This window comes from Diadema setosum, chromosome 19 (genome assembly GCF_964275005.1).
Source record: "Diadema setosum chromosome 19, eeDiaSeto1, whole genome shotgun sequence".
Lineage (NCBI taxonomy): Eukaryota > Metazoa > Echinodermata > Echinoidea > Diadematoida > Diadematidae > Diadema > Diadema setosum.
The window spans coordinates 34,945,924-34,963,528 of record NC_092703.1 but is presented as its reverse complement, the minus strand read 5'-3'; the positions used below and the strand labels follow the sequence as shown (position 1 = coordinate 34,963,528).

At 39.2% G+C, this 17,605-nt stretch overlaps 1 protein-coding gene across 1 annotated transcript in view; it reads left to right on the top strand.

Moving 5' to 3' along the window:
• LOC140242471 (organic cation transporter protein-like) overlaps positions 1-3,864 on the top strand; it is a 37,384-nt gene extending 33,520 nt beyond the window's left edge. The window contains exons 5-10 of the mRNA XM_072322205.1: positions 192-360; positions 959-1,097; positions 1,703-1,794; positions 2,359-2,567; positions 3,033-3,141; positions 3,651-3,864. Coding sequence (XP_072178306.1) covers positions 192-360; positions 959-1,097; positions 1,703-1,794; positions 2,359-2,567; positions 3,033-3,141; positions 3,651-3,864 — 932 coding nt within the window. The remainder of the gene's footprint in view (positions 1-191; positions 361-958; positions 1,098-1,702; positions 1,795-2,358; positions 2,568-3,032; positions 3,142-3,650) is intronic.
• Positions 3,865-17,605: the final 13,741 nt, after the last annotated feature.

Genomic DNA, 17,605 nt, shown 5'->3' with positions numbered 1-17,605 from the left:
TACAGCAACTTACAACGATTTGCTGATAGGAGGATGCGAGTTGAAATAACTTAATGTGTTCGTCAGAGATAACGAGACATTATTATTGTATTCACCCAATCTAATAACATAACATCACCTTCAAGCTGCTGTTATGATTAAGATTGATTCTGACAGGCGCGTTCTTTTCCTCTCTATTTATTTTGATCAAGGTACCGAGTACGTGGGACCTACCAAGAGAAATATCGCAGGGATTTTGTTTTGTATTCCCTTCTCACTTGGCTACATGTTCCTGGCGCTCATTGCATTCTTTGTGCGGGAATGGAGAACCTTACAAATAGTAGTGACGGCACCAACCGCCATCTTCTTTTTAGTCTTGTGGTGAGCATTGAAACATCGGTAATCGTATATAGACAGCAGAGCTTATTAGCAAAACCAAAAAAAAAAAAAAAAAAAAAAAAAAAACCAACACTGATATGACAAGCTAAAATGAATGCCGTAATAGTTTGACTTTATCATATTGATAAAATGAAATTCACTTCGTGTCTGCCCTATGTATGTCCCGTATCACTGTAACTTCTGAAACTCAGAAGATGGTATCCATGTGGTATCGATACCTTGTTGCATAATATTTAACACAACTTAACAGGGTTACTTAGATGTCCACACCAGCGGTATTGCAATAATGTAAACACGAAACTATGAGAAGTCTGGCATGAATAAATAAAATGTGAAGTTATGTAAGACGCCGACTATGATACGTTACTTTCAGTTGTCATGGATACTATCATGACTATACTCATCCATCTCACCACTGCAATATTCATTATAACCATTGTCAATCTATTGGACACCTTGAACAAAACATCCCATCCCGGTTCATCCCAAACTTATGACTTCTCAGAATATTCTCCTATATTTTATGTGACAATGTCACTTGCAGATATCTAATCATCATCTCTCTTTGGTGTCATTGCAGGTTCATGCCAGAATCAGCAAGATGGCTCATTTCTGTTGGAAGGTACGATAAAGCTGAGAAAATCATTGCTCGCATTGCCAAGGTTAACAAAGTAGCAGCACCGGATCCTATATTCACTGAGGAATTCAAGAAGGAGCAGGTTGGTGAATACAAGTCCAGCAAGGTCAATTCAGAATATGCTAATTACATAACAATATTTGATATCATAAACAGCGCTGTCTCATCGTTGCACAAAAAGATAAAAAACCTGAAATATTCAGAAATAATCATTTATAAGTCAGCGGCATAGTGTGAGGTTATAGGTAGCCTAGCACAGATATGAATGGTTATTGTAACAATAATAATTGATTCTGAACGTACCGACAAACAGCTCATGCTCTTATTAATCAGTAATCAGCAATACATTACATAATATGCAATTTAGTCGATATCGATTTAATGAAAAGGTTCTACCTTTTGTGTCCACAGAGATGGCGCTTAAGTCTTATTAAGAAATTGTTACAAAAAACAACAACAACAACAGCAATAACAACAACAACATATATTAATGCAACGTTGCATAGAATATAGAAGTATAGTGCTTCAGTGGGGCTGGTATCTGTTACACCCTGAAGACTAATAGGCGTAAATGGTAATCATTGATGTGTCTCAACCCCTTTATTTGCGCATCTTTGATAACACCAGAGATTTATTGAAGGGTAACAACTTGGTATGTAACTTGCTTATCATAACTTTATCCTGTAGGAAGCGATACGACAGGAGAATAAGCCAACAGCTTTAGATCTCTTTAGAACCAGGTCTATGTGTCTACGAACCCTGAATCTAATCTTCAACTGGTAAGTCAACTCCCCCTCCATCCCCATCTCTCCCGCAATAGATGTATCTGTGACGGAAACACTAATCTGAAAACAGTGACAATCTTTGTTTATTATGAATATAATATTTCCAATACTCGTATTGCCATCTTTCCCCGTCAGAAAATGAGTGAATTGAAGGAAGTCTGCTGAGAGTTGAGAGATTTGACAAGTATCATAATTCCTTTGTGGAATCAACAGATAAACAGGCATTTTTTAGCAAGAATTATTACTTTGCATGAAATCGATAACGTTAAACATATACTGGTGTAAAGAAAGTTAAAGAGTATGAATATCAATGATTTCTTTAAAATTGCAAGTTGGGGAACCAGACATGAGCCTTTTGGAGATTTCTCTCTCTCTCTCTCTCTCTCTCTCTCTCTCGGTGAGCTTGCTTTTTTGCTTGTATCGAAATCCTTGCATAACTCAAATACAAAAAGGACCAAAATGTATGATCATAACGCAGAAGAAAATAAATCAAATCAAATCAAATCAAATTAAATCAAATGAAAAATCAAATAAAAATTGTTATCCACGGTTGTGTAGGATGGTGAACACGATGGTCTACAGTGGTCTGTCTCTAAACTCGTCCAACCTTGGATCCAATGACTACGTGGCGTTTGCCATCTCTGGTGCCGTAGAGATCCCAGCCTACCTCCTCAGTATCTTCACACTGGAGTACTTCGGCCGGAAACCATCACTGTGTGCCTTGCTCCTACTCGGGGGCGTCGCCTGCTTGTGCACGGCTGTAATTCGTAAGGGACTTTACGGTTATAATTCGTAAGGGGCTAGATTCTATGCGGCTGTAATTCGTAAGGGGATATCTGGAGTCTAGCATCATCATTTAAATTGATGATCGCATTCTTGTTGATGATAATGATGATAACAATGACAAACAGAAGGAATAAAAAAAAAATGCCCAACTCCACCCATCAAAATACCAACCGGACAAGGATCTGATACTGTAGGGAAAATTAGTCTACCAATGATATCCCACATGTACCCAAAATACGTTGCCATTCCTGACTGATAATGCTTGAGAGGATGAACACCACTAGAACAACAGCATCCGTATTACTGTACATTAAGAAGAGATTTATTTGGTGCACTTACTAACTTAAAATGAAAATAAAACAAATTGTTGATTCCCCGTGTACTCGAGTTATCTTTGAACTTATTTCACGGTTTTAAGAATGCTCATGAACGATTTCTTTGATTAGCCTCGGGCGTGTGGCTAACAACGGTTGCTATGGTCGGGAAATTCGGCATTTCTGGATCACTTGCCGTACTGTACCTCTATACAGCTGAACTTTATCCAACAAACATCAGGTAAGACTCATAAAAACATATCATAAACGTACATGTATATAATGGGTGAGTGTATCACAGTACATCACCCAATTCAATCAGTCGTAGGGGAAGATGGTGTTTGTAACGTACCTTTGTAATGACTTTGTGCTGCTTTTTTAGAATAAGGATAGGATGGAAGGACAGAATTGATGGCACTTGTATTATCCACTCAGACGACATGTGCTTTCCTTAACTCTTATTGGTGCTGTCACCATGGTTACAACGTGTCTGTGTTACCGTTACCGGACAGAATGCTATACTTTGTGAGCCTATTTTAGCAGGGATCTATAATACGCTGATGTTGTATTTACGTTTTCCTGGTTTTTTTTTTAACGTTCATATGAATCAACAATCATGATGAAATTTTTATGGACATGCAATGATGTTTCCGATCAAACGCCATCTATTGTTTCCTATACATTAAAACAGAGAGTTGTTCCTGTTCCGTCACACCCCGATCATCCTATCTTTGTTTTATGTCTTCCAAGGACCGTGGCAGTGGGGACGTGTTCTATGTTTGCTCGAGTAGCTACTATGTTGGCTCCACTCATCCTCACATTGGATAAGTTCTGGACACCAATGCCGCTGGTCATCTTTGGGTCAGTGGCCGTCCTAGCCGGCTTCTTCACACTCTTCCTTCCAGAGACTCGAGGCCAACATTTACCCGAGACAAGAGCTGACAGCGAAAACGTCGGAAAGTAAGCAATTTACTGTCTTGTTTTGGGGGAAATCAAAGACACAGTGAGAGTGAAATAGTAATATTGGGATGATAGCTTTACAATCATAATCATTGTCTAAGTTTGAGTCAGGTCGATGTAGATTAGGTCTGGCATCACAATGGTATAGGCGCTACCAGCCCTTTTAGTCAGCTTTTTACCTAAAGGAAGAAAAATTAAATGATAATAAAAGAAGGAAATTAATAGAACATTAGGTCTGCGTGATAATGAAAATGAAAACGATAATGAAATGAATAAGAAAATGTTTGCACGGAGAGCAAGATTGCATAATTTTTATGGAAATCGGGTTTTAATACCGGTCTCATATAAGGACATTGGTTAGTCATGGTTTGTGATGGCACCTAACACAGGTAACTTTTAATAGTGTAATTCTGCGTTCTATGTGCTATACATTCTTTTGCGAAATGTACCTCACTTGTTTTGGAGAATTAAGGGTCTTCCCAATGTTAGCGTACAGGAGTTACAGCCTTACCTTATAATCTGGCAGCAATGCGATATATTTGAAGTTTTTGCCAATTCTCCATTGTTTGTAAATCTTCGAAGTTGTTGGAGATAAAGGAGACGATACATTCTTGTCCCACCTATTCCTTTTTCTGTAGGGTGACTAATCCATCCGAGGACTATGAGCAAAACAATGCAGAGAAAACCGAGAAGAGACTCCCAGAAGGAGAATGCTTCTCGAATTCTGCGTATACCAACGTCGCCTACAGCTCCTGTGAATAGATCCATTGCTTTGTGATGCTGATATCACCACGAAGCGTTTGTCTGATAGAGAACTCTCTTAGGGATCAGTCTGTTGTGACTTTAAAGAATAATTTTAGTCAAGAATTTCATGCACGCCGAGACAATCCGATGTTTACAATTAACATTTAAACAATAAAGAGTGCAGAAATGTCTGACCATTGTGTTAATAAGATGTATGGAAATACCGTTGTTTATGAGCGTTGATAACGAATCTATATTTAACTGCAGCTGAGATTTTGTAGAGAGTGTACCTTGATACAAACCCATATTCGAGGGCATTTACGCCATAGTATACCATGTCAGTATCACGAACAGTCCAAAGTGGACATGGTGGACGTAAATGAATTAGCATAATTAATTTTATTTGTATGTTTTATATAGGTACTTAAATCTATAGATATAGATATAAGTTGAAAATGTAGAGTGTAAAAGGGAAAGACGAAATCTAACATTTTCTGATAAGTGCGTATTTTACACAGAATTCCATTCGAAGTAGTACGCTATCAGCAGCCCTTTTTGGCAAAATGCCGTAAATCTCTACATTCGTTGATAACAGTGACAAAATGTGTAAGCAAAACAAATGATAGCTGTTTTTGATAACAATAAGAAGCTACATGCTTTTCGTCCGTCTTATTCATTTTAATCGGTGTCTGTAACCTACATATCTATTGAAAGTTTGCCAGAAATGTTGATAGGTATTCGACAAATCAAGTATGCTTGCGCCCTCTTTTGACTAATAAAAGATATTTTTATCCATCTGTCTGTTGTGACTTTAAAGAATGATTTTAGTCAAGAGAAAAAAAAAAAAAGATCAGCTTTATAGCTTTATTTCCTTCAAAAGATATTTCCTCGTCACGTTGTACTGCCGCCATGATGACTCAGTCAAATAGTTTGTGTGTCTGCATGTTTACAAATACAATGTATAAACATTATTTTTCGTGTAAGAAATGTAGTTGCAACAGTGATCCAGCTATATACAGGATGCAGTGTTGCTTACCTATTCAAGAAAGCAATGTTTGTTATGTAATGCCATTTTCTCATTCAAAGTTTTTACGCCATGTTTCCGTCAGAATTGTTAGTCAGTAATTCGCTTTTATAATGAAAAGAAAATCGTCAAACGGGTTAAGCGCCATGTTTGCATATTTTGGAGTAAGTCCATTATTAGAACATTTCAAAACCTTTCCCATGATACCTCACTTTTTGCATATAGGACATTCTTTATCGAAAATATCTCATAATTATGTTCTTATTATGTTCTTTGATTTGTAGCAGCTTTGATCGCGAGTATCTCATGTTAACGAGAACGGAGTTAATTCGATTTGTGGTCTTCATTTATAAATTTGGCTCTATCATGTCTATTAATGGCAAAACTCTTTGCTTTCCGCACTGCAGCACAACATCTAAAAACATGAAAAAGATTCGCATTTATACTATCGGACAATCTATTAGAAAGCCATCAGGCCATGGCACGTTCGTATGCTGTTTTACAGTTCTGTATGTCATATCAATAAAGACTAACAGTTATACAAGTTAATTTTAGCCAACATTCTTTGCCATCCATGCAAGTCAATCAACCAAGTTGAACCATTATTCACTCCCCCAAATAACGTTTTCTGCTCAAACTATAGAATTTGGAGTGAAACCGATCAAACCAATCGCATTGATGCCAAACGTGATGATTTGGTAAAGACCCTTACTAGGATAAGTTGATGATGTAAGATGAAAAGAGGATTAAGTGATGCCATAAATACCTCATTGTCAATGTCCTGAACTAGGTATTGAAAAAGAAAGTGTGAGTGAGCCGAAGAGTTGAAAAAACTCTGCAAAAGTGAAACTCTTGAAGTCCGGATATGAACGTGGAAGTCATTGAGTGCCATTCATGGTTCATGCGAGTAAAAGAGAATAACATTTTCTATACACGTGTTTTACTTTGATTCCACTTGGACTATTTTGTTTTTCTTTCTCATCTTCCTCAGTGTGCTTGGTGACAAAATAGCATTATCTGTTCCATAATAGTCACATGGGAGTGGTGTGTTTGTGATTGTGAATCAAAACTTATCCACCATGAAGTGCAGCTCAGGTACCAGTTTGTAGTGATTATCAATTGACGTTACATGTTAAAAATTGACGTGCTGATTTAATAATGTACGTAAGATGCGTAATGTAGGTGAAAAGTAGCACACATCCTTCGTTTATTCTTTCAAAAAACCAATAAACAAACAGGGTGTTGACAATAAAGGGGATTGTGGACTGTTGTTTAGACTTTATTGATTGCAATTTTCGTCGTTTTAGATAATTATAATAATATGAATTACCCCACAACTTAGTAAATAGCTTGAAACAGTAACAAAGATTGTCACATTCATGCGTTTCTTTGTAAAATTATGATATAGCTTGTAATGATCGACCATTCTTCATGAGAAATAAATTTTCATGCAATGGTGTTAAGTTAGAATTATGATATTTCTCTCCGGGATACTAATCCGAGATGAGAAAGAGAGGTTTGCAGTAACACAATGTGTAGCCCTATGCAGAGAGGTGGAAAGAGGTGTTTTTCCGCCTACCTGGTATATCCCCGACAGTCCTCGAAAAAACCCCCACTGTTGGTTGACAAAAGAAGACCCAAGATGAGAGGAGAGTAAAGGAGGGAAACACATAGGGAGAGTTTAAAGGGATGGTCCAGTAGAGAGTTTAAAGGGATGGTCCAGTATCGGTTAAGATGGGGCTTCAGGTTTCCAACGGTTTTTTTTTAAATGATTTTTGTGATAATGAAAAACTTGGTATGAAATGTGAAAGAACATAATAATTCAAGAACATAAAATTCTACAAGGAATTCAAAGTTTATTTCATGAAAATTGGTTTCGAAATGGCTGAGATATCCAAAACACAGTGATTTAAATAAAAGGAGGGACCGACCTTTTTGTTCGGATTGCTTTGTTTTTACTTTGTGTTTGGTTATCTCAGCCATTCCAAAACTGATTTTTATCAAAGGAACTTAAAAGTCCTCTTACAATTGTATGCTCTTTAACATTTCATTAAGTGGTTTCTATAAGATCTCGCAAAAAGTCAAAAGCTGAATCCTTACTTCAACCAATACTATACCACCAATTTAAGGAAGGTAAATAGAGGTAAATAGTGAGAGTCAAAGGGCAGTGGTGTGCTGTGAGGTTGTCCTGAGGGGAGATGGGGCAGATATTGTGATTATTCTCATTATTTCAAGAAAATCTGAGAACCCTTAAGAAGAGAGCGATGAAGGAGACAAAAGGACAAATATCATGAAAAGATAGAATTAAGCTTCATAAATGGAGAAAACCATTCAATATTAAGAGCGTTCATCAGACTCTGTTACAGCTTGTTTTCAGAAATATGGTAATCTTAATATTCAGCTGTTGTGAAGTCAATCACATTGCTTAAGGTTATATTACCAATAAAGTTCATCTTATATTTCGATGCATCACAAACTTTAAATATCAAAATCAAGTGCAGGACCAGTTCTGGTTGGCACAACGATGGCCTAGTCACAGTCTCTGTCATGCCTATATACCTGATTCTTACTCGTTTTTTTTTTTCTCTACAGTCACATCATTTTTGCTTCTTTGTCCCTTGTTTTAGATTTACGTACAATGAGGCTGAAGACTTTGACCCCGTGCATCGTCCTGCTCTTTTTATCTCGGCGTCTTTGAGACTGGCTTGGATGTAGAATGGGATGTGGATTCCTTCAGGTCCTTAGTAGGTTTGGGATTTGCTCTTTTAGTCTGTGGAGGGATGCTCATGATTTCTTCCTTTTCACTTGTTAACATACTCCAAAGACCAGTCTTCTCCAGGGTGCATGGTGCGGACAGTCCTCAAGACCCTTTTAGAAAAAAAAGGTCCAGCTTAGGCAACCATTGTTTAACGCTATTTAAGCTCGTGAGTGGATGGTTGTTCGAATCAAATCCCCGTCACTGCATTATAGGAAGGCTTCCTGGTGTCTGAAACTTGTTTCTAATAACCTCAAGGAATGATCTCTGGTATATAATCGTCACTGGTTGTCGAGAGAGCTCAAAGTTGACTCCTGGTTTGGTTTGATCCTTAAGTTAAGAGCCATTGCGCTTCAATTATCTGATCTTTTTGTCGCTTTCGCTCTCTCCCACGCGCTTATCCAGTAAGGTTAAGATAATCTGGCTGATCTATGATCATAGGATTGTCGTTGGATACTTGAAATAATAATGAAGATGAAACTAGTTGAAATGAGTGTTTTCCTTTCTGTTCCTTTGTCCACCCCACACCCACTCCCACTTCATCAATGGTACTCTATTTCTTTTATTTTTTCATTTTATGTACGTGTCTGTAAACGAGGGCAGATTTTTGCATCCATACACTGCATTACCCATGTGTCTTTTTTTTTATTTTATTTTTTTACCCTGCCTCCTTCATCTGTTTTATGGCAGCACGGAAGCAGCATGGTATATCTGACCAAGGATTTGTAAACAGAAGGCCTGGGGTTCGAATCCTGCTTTGCATGCGTTCATCCTTGTACTAAATTTTCCTCATCTTGACCCATCAGGTGTATTAATGGATACCTGACAATGCTGGGGGTAATGCAGGGCCCTCGGAGACTACAGTGACTACCCTGGGTGATTACGACCATATCACTGTTCCTTCTATAGCAGTCAAAGTGTCTCTTGCTACTCCCTTTGTTTTAAGAGCACTAATGGTAGGACGATGTGAAATAGACATAGTTTGATATTATCAACGTGATGAGGAGAACAAGAACTATTCCTGCCTAAAAGCGATTGAGAAAAAGACACTGCTTGTCATTTGGCTTGATTATCGTTACATCTGGGTCAGTGGGAAGGACAAGGTGTCATCACCAGTAGCCAATTTTGATCTTATTGACCTACTTTCATCTAATTTACCTAGTAGATTTACGGTAAAAGGTGCATTATAGATTTCATAACATTTGAAAAGTAAATTTCTGTCTGTCATCATGGTCATGTTTAGTCATTAAGGCACAACTTTTTGTTTTTATGTTTCATATAATCATACACTTCTCATTATGATTTTTCTTGCGATTTTGTACTTCATTGTTAACTCTAAAATAATGCTGGGTATATTTTGCTTGTTTATTCATAAAATGACTACAACTTCACTACACATTACTGTGCGTGTGTTTTGAGATGACCTGAAGTATGTTTTGAGATACTCTTCCTTAGATTTCTGCAGTTCCATCAATTATCCACTTTCAAGACGCACGTTGTAGGCATACTCGCACAGATGTTTTGCTTGACATAATATTGGCAGAACACATGTTCAAGTTCCGGCTGTAACTTGCAGGAAATCAAAGTATTAATTAAGTTAGCTTGACCCTGCTCGGAAAACTCGCTGCCGTCTACTCAAATATTGATATCTAGCCATCACTCATCGTGAAATAAAGTACAGATGTTAATTATCAAAAGATTTATAAGGGGCTCTATTTTGGAACATTGAACATTAATGTGTGTTTTGAGGTGACCTGAAGTGTATGGTTTGAGAGGCCCTGCGTGACACCGGGTGACCATATACTAACCAGGACGCCCGCAGTCCCTTGACCAATATCTGTACTTCCCATTTTTGTCAAAGAAAAAAAAAGAAGAAAGAAACTAAAGTATTTTTTGGCCTAAAAAGAAATTTGAAATAAAATTAGCTGTAATGACATACATTGATAAATAGAAAGTGTTGTGAAATACCAGGAAGTATTTTGAGATATACAATCGCTGTGGAACGATCCTTTTTATATGTGCGTGGTAAAAAAAACAAAAAAAACAAAAAACAAAAAAACAAAAAAAAAAAAATCCATCAAAAAATAAAAATCAAATCGTTTTCTGGCCTCACACTGCCCCACATTGTTCAGTGGCGAATATACAGGGGGGGGGGGGGGTCCGGGGATTAAACCCCCTCCTTGGGCTGCCGAGTAAAAAAAAAAGAAAAAAAGAAAGAAAGAACATACAAACAAACAACAAATAAGTAATCAATTATTTCAAGACCGAAATGAACATAAAGGCACTTTTCTTGTCTAAAAGTCGTCAATTTCACAACTGAAAATGCAAAATTTTCGTCCTTAACGGGGCGAAAATTATAATACACTAACAATATAGGCCTACATTATCATATCTATACACTGATATTTACATATGAGTAAATTTAGTGTATATCAAGATGGTAGCCCCGCGTCCTCGAGTGTGCCCCGTGGAACATACCTTTAGTAAACCCTACATTTTTCCTTTTCTTCTACGCTTTCTAGTAATATAAGAATAACAATGCGATTACGTTAAATGAATACATTAGAGACGAATGGCAAAGTGAGAGTGGCTCGCTCGCTCTGTCCGTACTTATAGTAAAATGAATAGTTTACATGTTATGATCATAGTTCCTTGGTTCAAAGGGAATATTTAGGAATGTCGTGACTCTACAATCTCTTGAACCTCCTTGTTGGTTTCTTGTTCATTGCACCAGAGAGGCTCAAAAGGTTGGTCTGTTGGAACGAGTGTTGTGTGGCGTTCAATGATAGCAACTTGAATTTTACGATCTTAGTCTAAAGCCCTACTTTTAATTCAAGGAAAGACACTAGATATTCATTCACTCAGTCTCACCGCCCGATGAATGTCAATGACGTCATGCCATGCATGCTATCAAGCGAGACGAGGGTAACGCCCATTATACTACCCAGTCTAATCTTCACTTCTTCCTGAATTACTTCCAAACAGTATCTTCTAAGGCGCGTCTGTAATGGCTGTTAAAGTGGGCTGAGATAAAGATTGAAGAGAGGATTACTGAGGATAAGATTGGAGCACAGTCTCAGATTTCGTAAGAGGGTTATCAGAGAACAAGAGAACTTTAACAACTGACAAGTTCGGATGGATTTTGAGATTTCTTTCTCTCTTTTTTTTTTTTTTTTTGGGGGGGGGGGGTCACTTTCAACAACCTACGTAATCTGTGAGAGCTGAAGAGTACAACTGATACCGTGTGAAGGGATCCTTCTCTAACCAAGCGATTTTTTTTTAGCTGGTTTGTACTTTGTATTGACTTCTTTACTGTTATAGCAAAGAGATATCATATCATAATACCATGTATAAAGATATATTCAACACGAAAGTACACAGTTTTCACGGACAGACCTAAACAAAACACTAAAGGAGAAGGAACGAATAATGAAATAATAAATGCAAAAATTCTGTCCCATCCATGTTAGTTACAGTCACTGACAGTTAGTCTTTCTTTATCAACTGGTCAAGAGAGAAGGGAGTACATGGGGAAAAAGGACAATACCTGAATTTATGATCTAACCTTTCAAAATTTGGTGGGAATATTTTAGCGTGAAGCTTTGTTACGGCCATTATAGTATATATTTCACTCTGTGTTTTTTAAATGATTGGGAGAAGTAAGGAAATATCAACTTTCCTTGGTGAAAGTCTCTGTACAGGTATTACATTAAGCATTGTTAAGTCTGTGACTAAACTTTCGTTTGTGTATATTTATTTTAAAAGTCACGGGGTTAAATGCCCTCAATCAACCAAGAAGCTTTTTTTTTTTTTAGCCATGAAAAAAAACCAGGGAGGTGTTACAGAGATGGAGTGGCAACTCTTCGTAATTCATGCAAACATATGTTTGGGTTCAAGGCGTTACAATGGGATATCTAGCATTCCATTACGCTTTGAAGTCATGCTCGGCACCGCTCTAGTTGCAAGACGAAGTTCGGAGACGAAGAACGCATTTCACCTTTCGTTGAATTACAAGCTTTATTTCACCGCAAAATTTTTTATGAAATATTCTAATTGATTTAGAATAGTTTAGGAAAGAATTCAATATTATTAACATGTTTCTTCGTAATTCGCAAATCGAAAGGAAATGAAAATTAGGCCCTCTTAAAAACCTAATTTTTTCTATAATGCGCACATATCCGCATATTTAATTTTCTATCTTTTAATAAGGGATATTTTGACCTTTCAAATAAAGTACTCCGTTAAAGCGTGTTCCAGCGTGTTTTTAAACTATTTGCTGTTAAAATTGTGGGTTTTACACTGCATTTTGATTCGCTGCTCCAATTCAAGGTACACAAATTCATTGTTGCCATCACATTGAAAGAGAGAGCGAATTGCAGTATATAGGAGCAAATATTTCTAGATGTGAGAGCGCTAGTCCCGATTATTGATGCTCTCTTTTGTCAAAGCACATGGGTAACACCTGTAGTTGAACGCATAACTTTGGCAAAGGGGATTTTTTTTGAAGGTTTTATGACATAAAAATGCATGTTGATTTGTGTTGATTCATCATACCCTTAACACCACTTTTGCTATGAAAGAAATATCTAGAAACAATCCATAAATTTTTGAATTATTTTCATCTATTTTCCTTCAGATTACTTGGATACACACACACACACACACACACAAAAAGACCCTTCCAAACCAAGATTCTGGTTGTGACCTCATCTGTCAACATGGTCAATCATTGCTAAAGTACTAATGTGATCAACAAAAGACATTGGAATGCGCCCTCCCCGAGTTACTTGCATGTTAGCTCGACATGTCTTTTGTTAGTCACATTAATATCACAGAAACATGCAGGTTATGCTAAGCCGAGAGGAAGATGCATTCCAATGCATTCCAATGTCTTTTGTTAATCATATCAGTACTTTAGCAACCAGAATCTTGGTTTGGAAGTTGTCTTTTTGTGTGGGCGTATCCAACTAATCTGAAGGAAAAAAAAAGAGAAGAAAAATTATCTAAAATATATATGGAATGTTTCTAGATATTCGTTTCACCGCAAAAGTTATTTTTAGGGTATCATGAATCAACACAAATCAACATGCATTTGCGTGTCATAAAACCTTTACATTTTTTAATCGTCCAAAACTTTTGTGCGATCAACCTGATTGCGAGACATCTGACCTCAAGATCTGATAAGATCCGATAAAATGCCCACGATTAATCCACGATTAAGACTAAACTTTAATCGTAGCGCATATTGTGAGAGACATAAACAAAAAAAATCCACGATCAGCTACTTAACTCACTGCGAACCATGGCGTGCGTAGGGGATGACTATATGGAACCCAGCATCAATCCGAAAGCTGACGGCATCAAACCCCGAAAGCCAAAAATACAGCTACACCAGTGGATTGTTTTTGTCAATCCCGAAAAAAAAAACAAAAAAACTGCCAGTTGCTTGACTAATTCCAGCCAGCTGGAACTCACGCCCTTGAATCTCTTAAGTTAAAGTCTGGTATTTGGCAATGATGATAGAAAAAGTTTGTTAACCTACTCAGTGCAAAACAATGAAATGGATACTACCAGGAGATAAATGTTTATCATTCTTGTCACTTTGTTTTAGCAAGGAGGTCTTAGACCCCTTTTACAGTGAGCGAAAAGGCCGGGTTCGACCGCGGCCGAGTCCGGCCTTAATTTCAGTGTAAACGCTCAAAAGGCCAAATACGGGGCCAAAATTGGCCGCGCATTTGGCCACGCTCTGAAGGTGTTCTCGGCTGCGGCTCAGTCGCGGTCGAGCCCGGCCTTTTCTCACTGTAAACGCAAACTGGGCCAAATGCGGTACCAAATTTAGTCTGGCTTCCGGACCCTCTGCCTGTACTATTTCGCTATTCAGGATATTAACCCCCTCAACGTCGAAAACTAGTATAGTTAAAGGTGGTTTTGTCCTTGCAAAGGATTTTTCCTTCGGTAAAGGCCTTTGCCGAACGGCGACTTCGTCGCCACGGAATCCAGTTGGCAAAGGGTCTGAAAACCAGACTATGCCAAATTTCGTTTATTTACAAGCATAGCGCCACTACGACAAAATATTGAAAGGTTTGAATTAAAAGCCCGGGCCGACCGGGCCGAGCCCGGCAGTGTAAACGGACAGCATTGCGGGGCTGGGCCGAGCCGCGGCCGAGCCCCGCAATTCCAGTTTGCGTCTACAGTGAGAAAAGCCCGGGCTCGGCCGCGGCTCGGCCGCGGCCGAGACTACCTCCAGAGCGTGACCAAATGCGCGTCCAATTTTGGCTCCGCATTTGGTCTTTTGCGCGTTTACACTGAAATGAAGGCCGGGCTCGACCGCGGCTCGGTCGCTCGGGCTCGGTCGCTCACTGTAAACGGGGTCATATACAGAGCTGGAATTAAACTGGTTATAATTTTTTTCAAGCAAATGTCAGTTTTCTGGAGCCATCGCACGAGCTAGACACCCACAAGTCAAACGGCCTACAATTACATAAACATCGTTGAAAAAAAGGTCCATGATTCATGCACCCACGAGTCATTACAGCCCTCAAGGGACGCCAATAAATTTAGGTCCACAAGCTCGACACAATAGGCAAAAAGGTCTATCAGTTCGAAACTACGTTATTCAAACCCCGTGATCGAAAGTAGAGCTCGAGGGCCTATTTGCCCAGGGATGCCAAGTTCAAAACATTTTTGTGAGTGAGATTTTCGTGACTCGGCATCTCGGCGAGCGAATGTGCACGCGAGCGAGGGTGTGGGAGGGTTTTTTCCACCTGTGGCCTCTCACGGTAGGGAGCTTTTTCAATTTTTAGCTCTAATGGTGCGATCAGGTGCTTACTTAAGTGACTATTTTTTACTTATTTTGAAAGACAAAAGGAAAATATACCTTCAATTGTAACTATCACTTTAATCCTTTGAGCTATGCTCCTTATTATAGGCCCAAATTGCAGACTTCGCCCGATGCGTGAGAAAAATGGGTGCCATGCGTGAGATCGTGAGACAGCCCCTAAATGCTTGAGTCTCACTCAGAATGCGTGAGACTTGGTAGCTCTGTTTGCCTCGTGTTAAGCTCGTGGGACTTGTTCACTGTCTACCTCGTAGCCCGTATGACTCCAGTGGGCTGTATAACTCGTGGGCTGTATGACTCGCAGCCCGTATGACTCGTGGGCTTAATGCCTTAAGGCCGTGTCACACCACATAACGCGGGCTTGTGGCGAGGAGGTAGTTTCCAGCACGTAGAAGATTTTCAGCGGGCGAACAAGAATGTTTGCAATTTTCATTCATGCCTTGTCATACCGTACGGGGGAACTTCTGCGGCTTGACTTGCGGGGAAACAAATTTACTCCAAGAAGCTCTCCGCAGTTGGTCCGCACCTGACAGTATCTAGCGCGTAGTTGCCCGGAGGTGCTCACGCAAGTCCGATTTAACCGCAGCCAAGTTTTGTGCATGACCAAAACTTTTTCCGGGTGAGTCGCGGGAATGCCCGTAGAGATCCACGCAGAACGCCAGTAGGAGACCCTTAGCGGCAGTACTTCCCAGGCAATTCCCACGCAGGTACTTCGCAGTCCCGTATGCAGCCAAGATAATGAAATTCTGTGAGATTTCAGCCATTCCATTAGAGGATCAGCCCCCACACGACTGGTACAAAGGTCACACAGTATACTCGCAAGTATAACGCGTCAAGCAAGTAAGACGCATGCGCTGACTCGCACAAATCCTTTTCCGCCCTCATGAATGTCCGGTATGCTAGAAAATCCCTACACGTAACAAGCCCGAGTAGCTTGCCCGGAAAGGTGTGACAGGGCCTAAACACGGTTGCGGGTAAAGTTTTCTAGAGATCAATCTTTGCACAATTTCAATCTTCGCTGTACCGTTCATCATAGGATGGTGAAAAGTAATCACCATCATAAAGACATATCGTCCTTTGAGAGCGGATGGTTGTTATGCAATGAAACATGAGTAAATCGTCTATCTGGAGGCAGATCCAGTTGGGTACATATTTTTGCGTGTCGCAATGAATTTTAGGTTTCGTCAGGGTGCGTAAACAGTTGCTATCAAATTCGCAAACAGTTTTTAAAATCTGTTCAAAATTGTTTTGAGACAAGAAAAAAAATGTTTGCGACAATGAAAACTGTTTGGGAATTTGACGGCAACTGTTTACGAATTTGATTAACTGTCTACACGAACCCCCACTAAACCTGAATCTCGCTGCGTTTACAAACATTTGCAAACATTCGCCGCCTTAGAAGCAAGTTCAGGCTCTGCTTGACATAAATTCCAGAAATTGTTACGCCGGCAAGCTTATGCATTATACGTTGCTTTGGAAACGAGTGAAATCCTTAACTGAGAGAAAAATAGAAAGGTATTTTGGGAACTGTGTACATGAGCGGCGAACAGGTTTGTGTGGCAAGTCCCGTTGATGAACGTAAGAATGTTTAAAAAAATTCACACCTAGGGGCAAGAAAAAACGTATAGGCCTACACAGTGATTTTAGACAATTTGGACTAAAACATGAAAGAGAATACGTAGAACTGTAGAAGTCAGTTTGTGGGGAATTGGAGGGGAGAGCTTACCCCCTTTGACTTTGACAACTAACTCTTATAGGTCTGGAAACAGGTGATGAGTTTTGCTGACTGTATAGGTAAACAATATTTTTATGAGGATTAATTGAATGATATTTCTTGAGCGTAATTTCCCTTGACTTCCGCTACAGACTTTCCTTCGTAGTATTTCATGCTCCTCGTGTGGGACATTCTGAATGCTGCAATCCCCCGTCATTCAATCATATTGACAATAATCACTCATATTGTTCCGTTAAACATGGCCGCTGTTCAATCAAGAGCGGCATCACGTCGCCTGTCATGACTGCGCAAAACGTATCGTTCTCTGTCCCCCTGTGGATCATCCGTGGACCCAGCAATAACACATCTATACGTGAAATGTAACCACAAGAAAAAGTTATCATGAGATATTTAATCCCAGGCAAGCGCCTCAGCAGCTAGGCCTATTCAGTTCTCATCTTTCAAAATACACGCTGAATCCAGGATGCATTGTAGCTGTTGGTATTTGGGACACAGCTTAAGAAAGCTCTGGTTGCCAGAAACAGCTTTTATCACACAGGAGTGCATAAATGTGAATATGCCAGTGACCTCGTTTATTGTGAAGATGACCAAACCCAGCAGACGAGCACACTGCCGCCCGGTAAACCCTGCGCTTTTGACATTTTGGAGC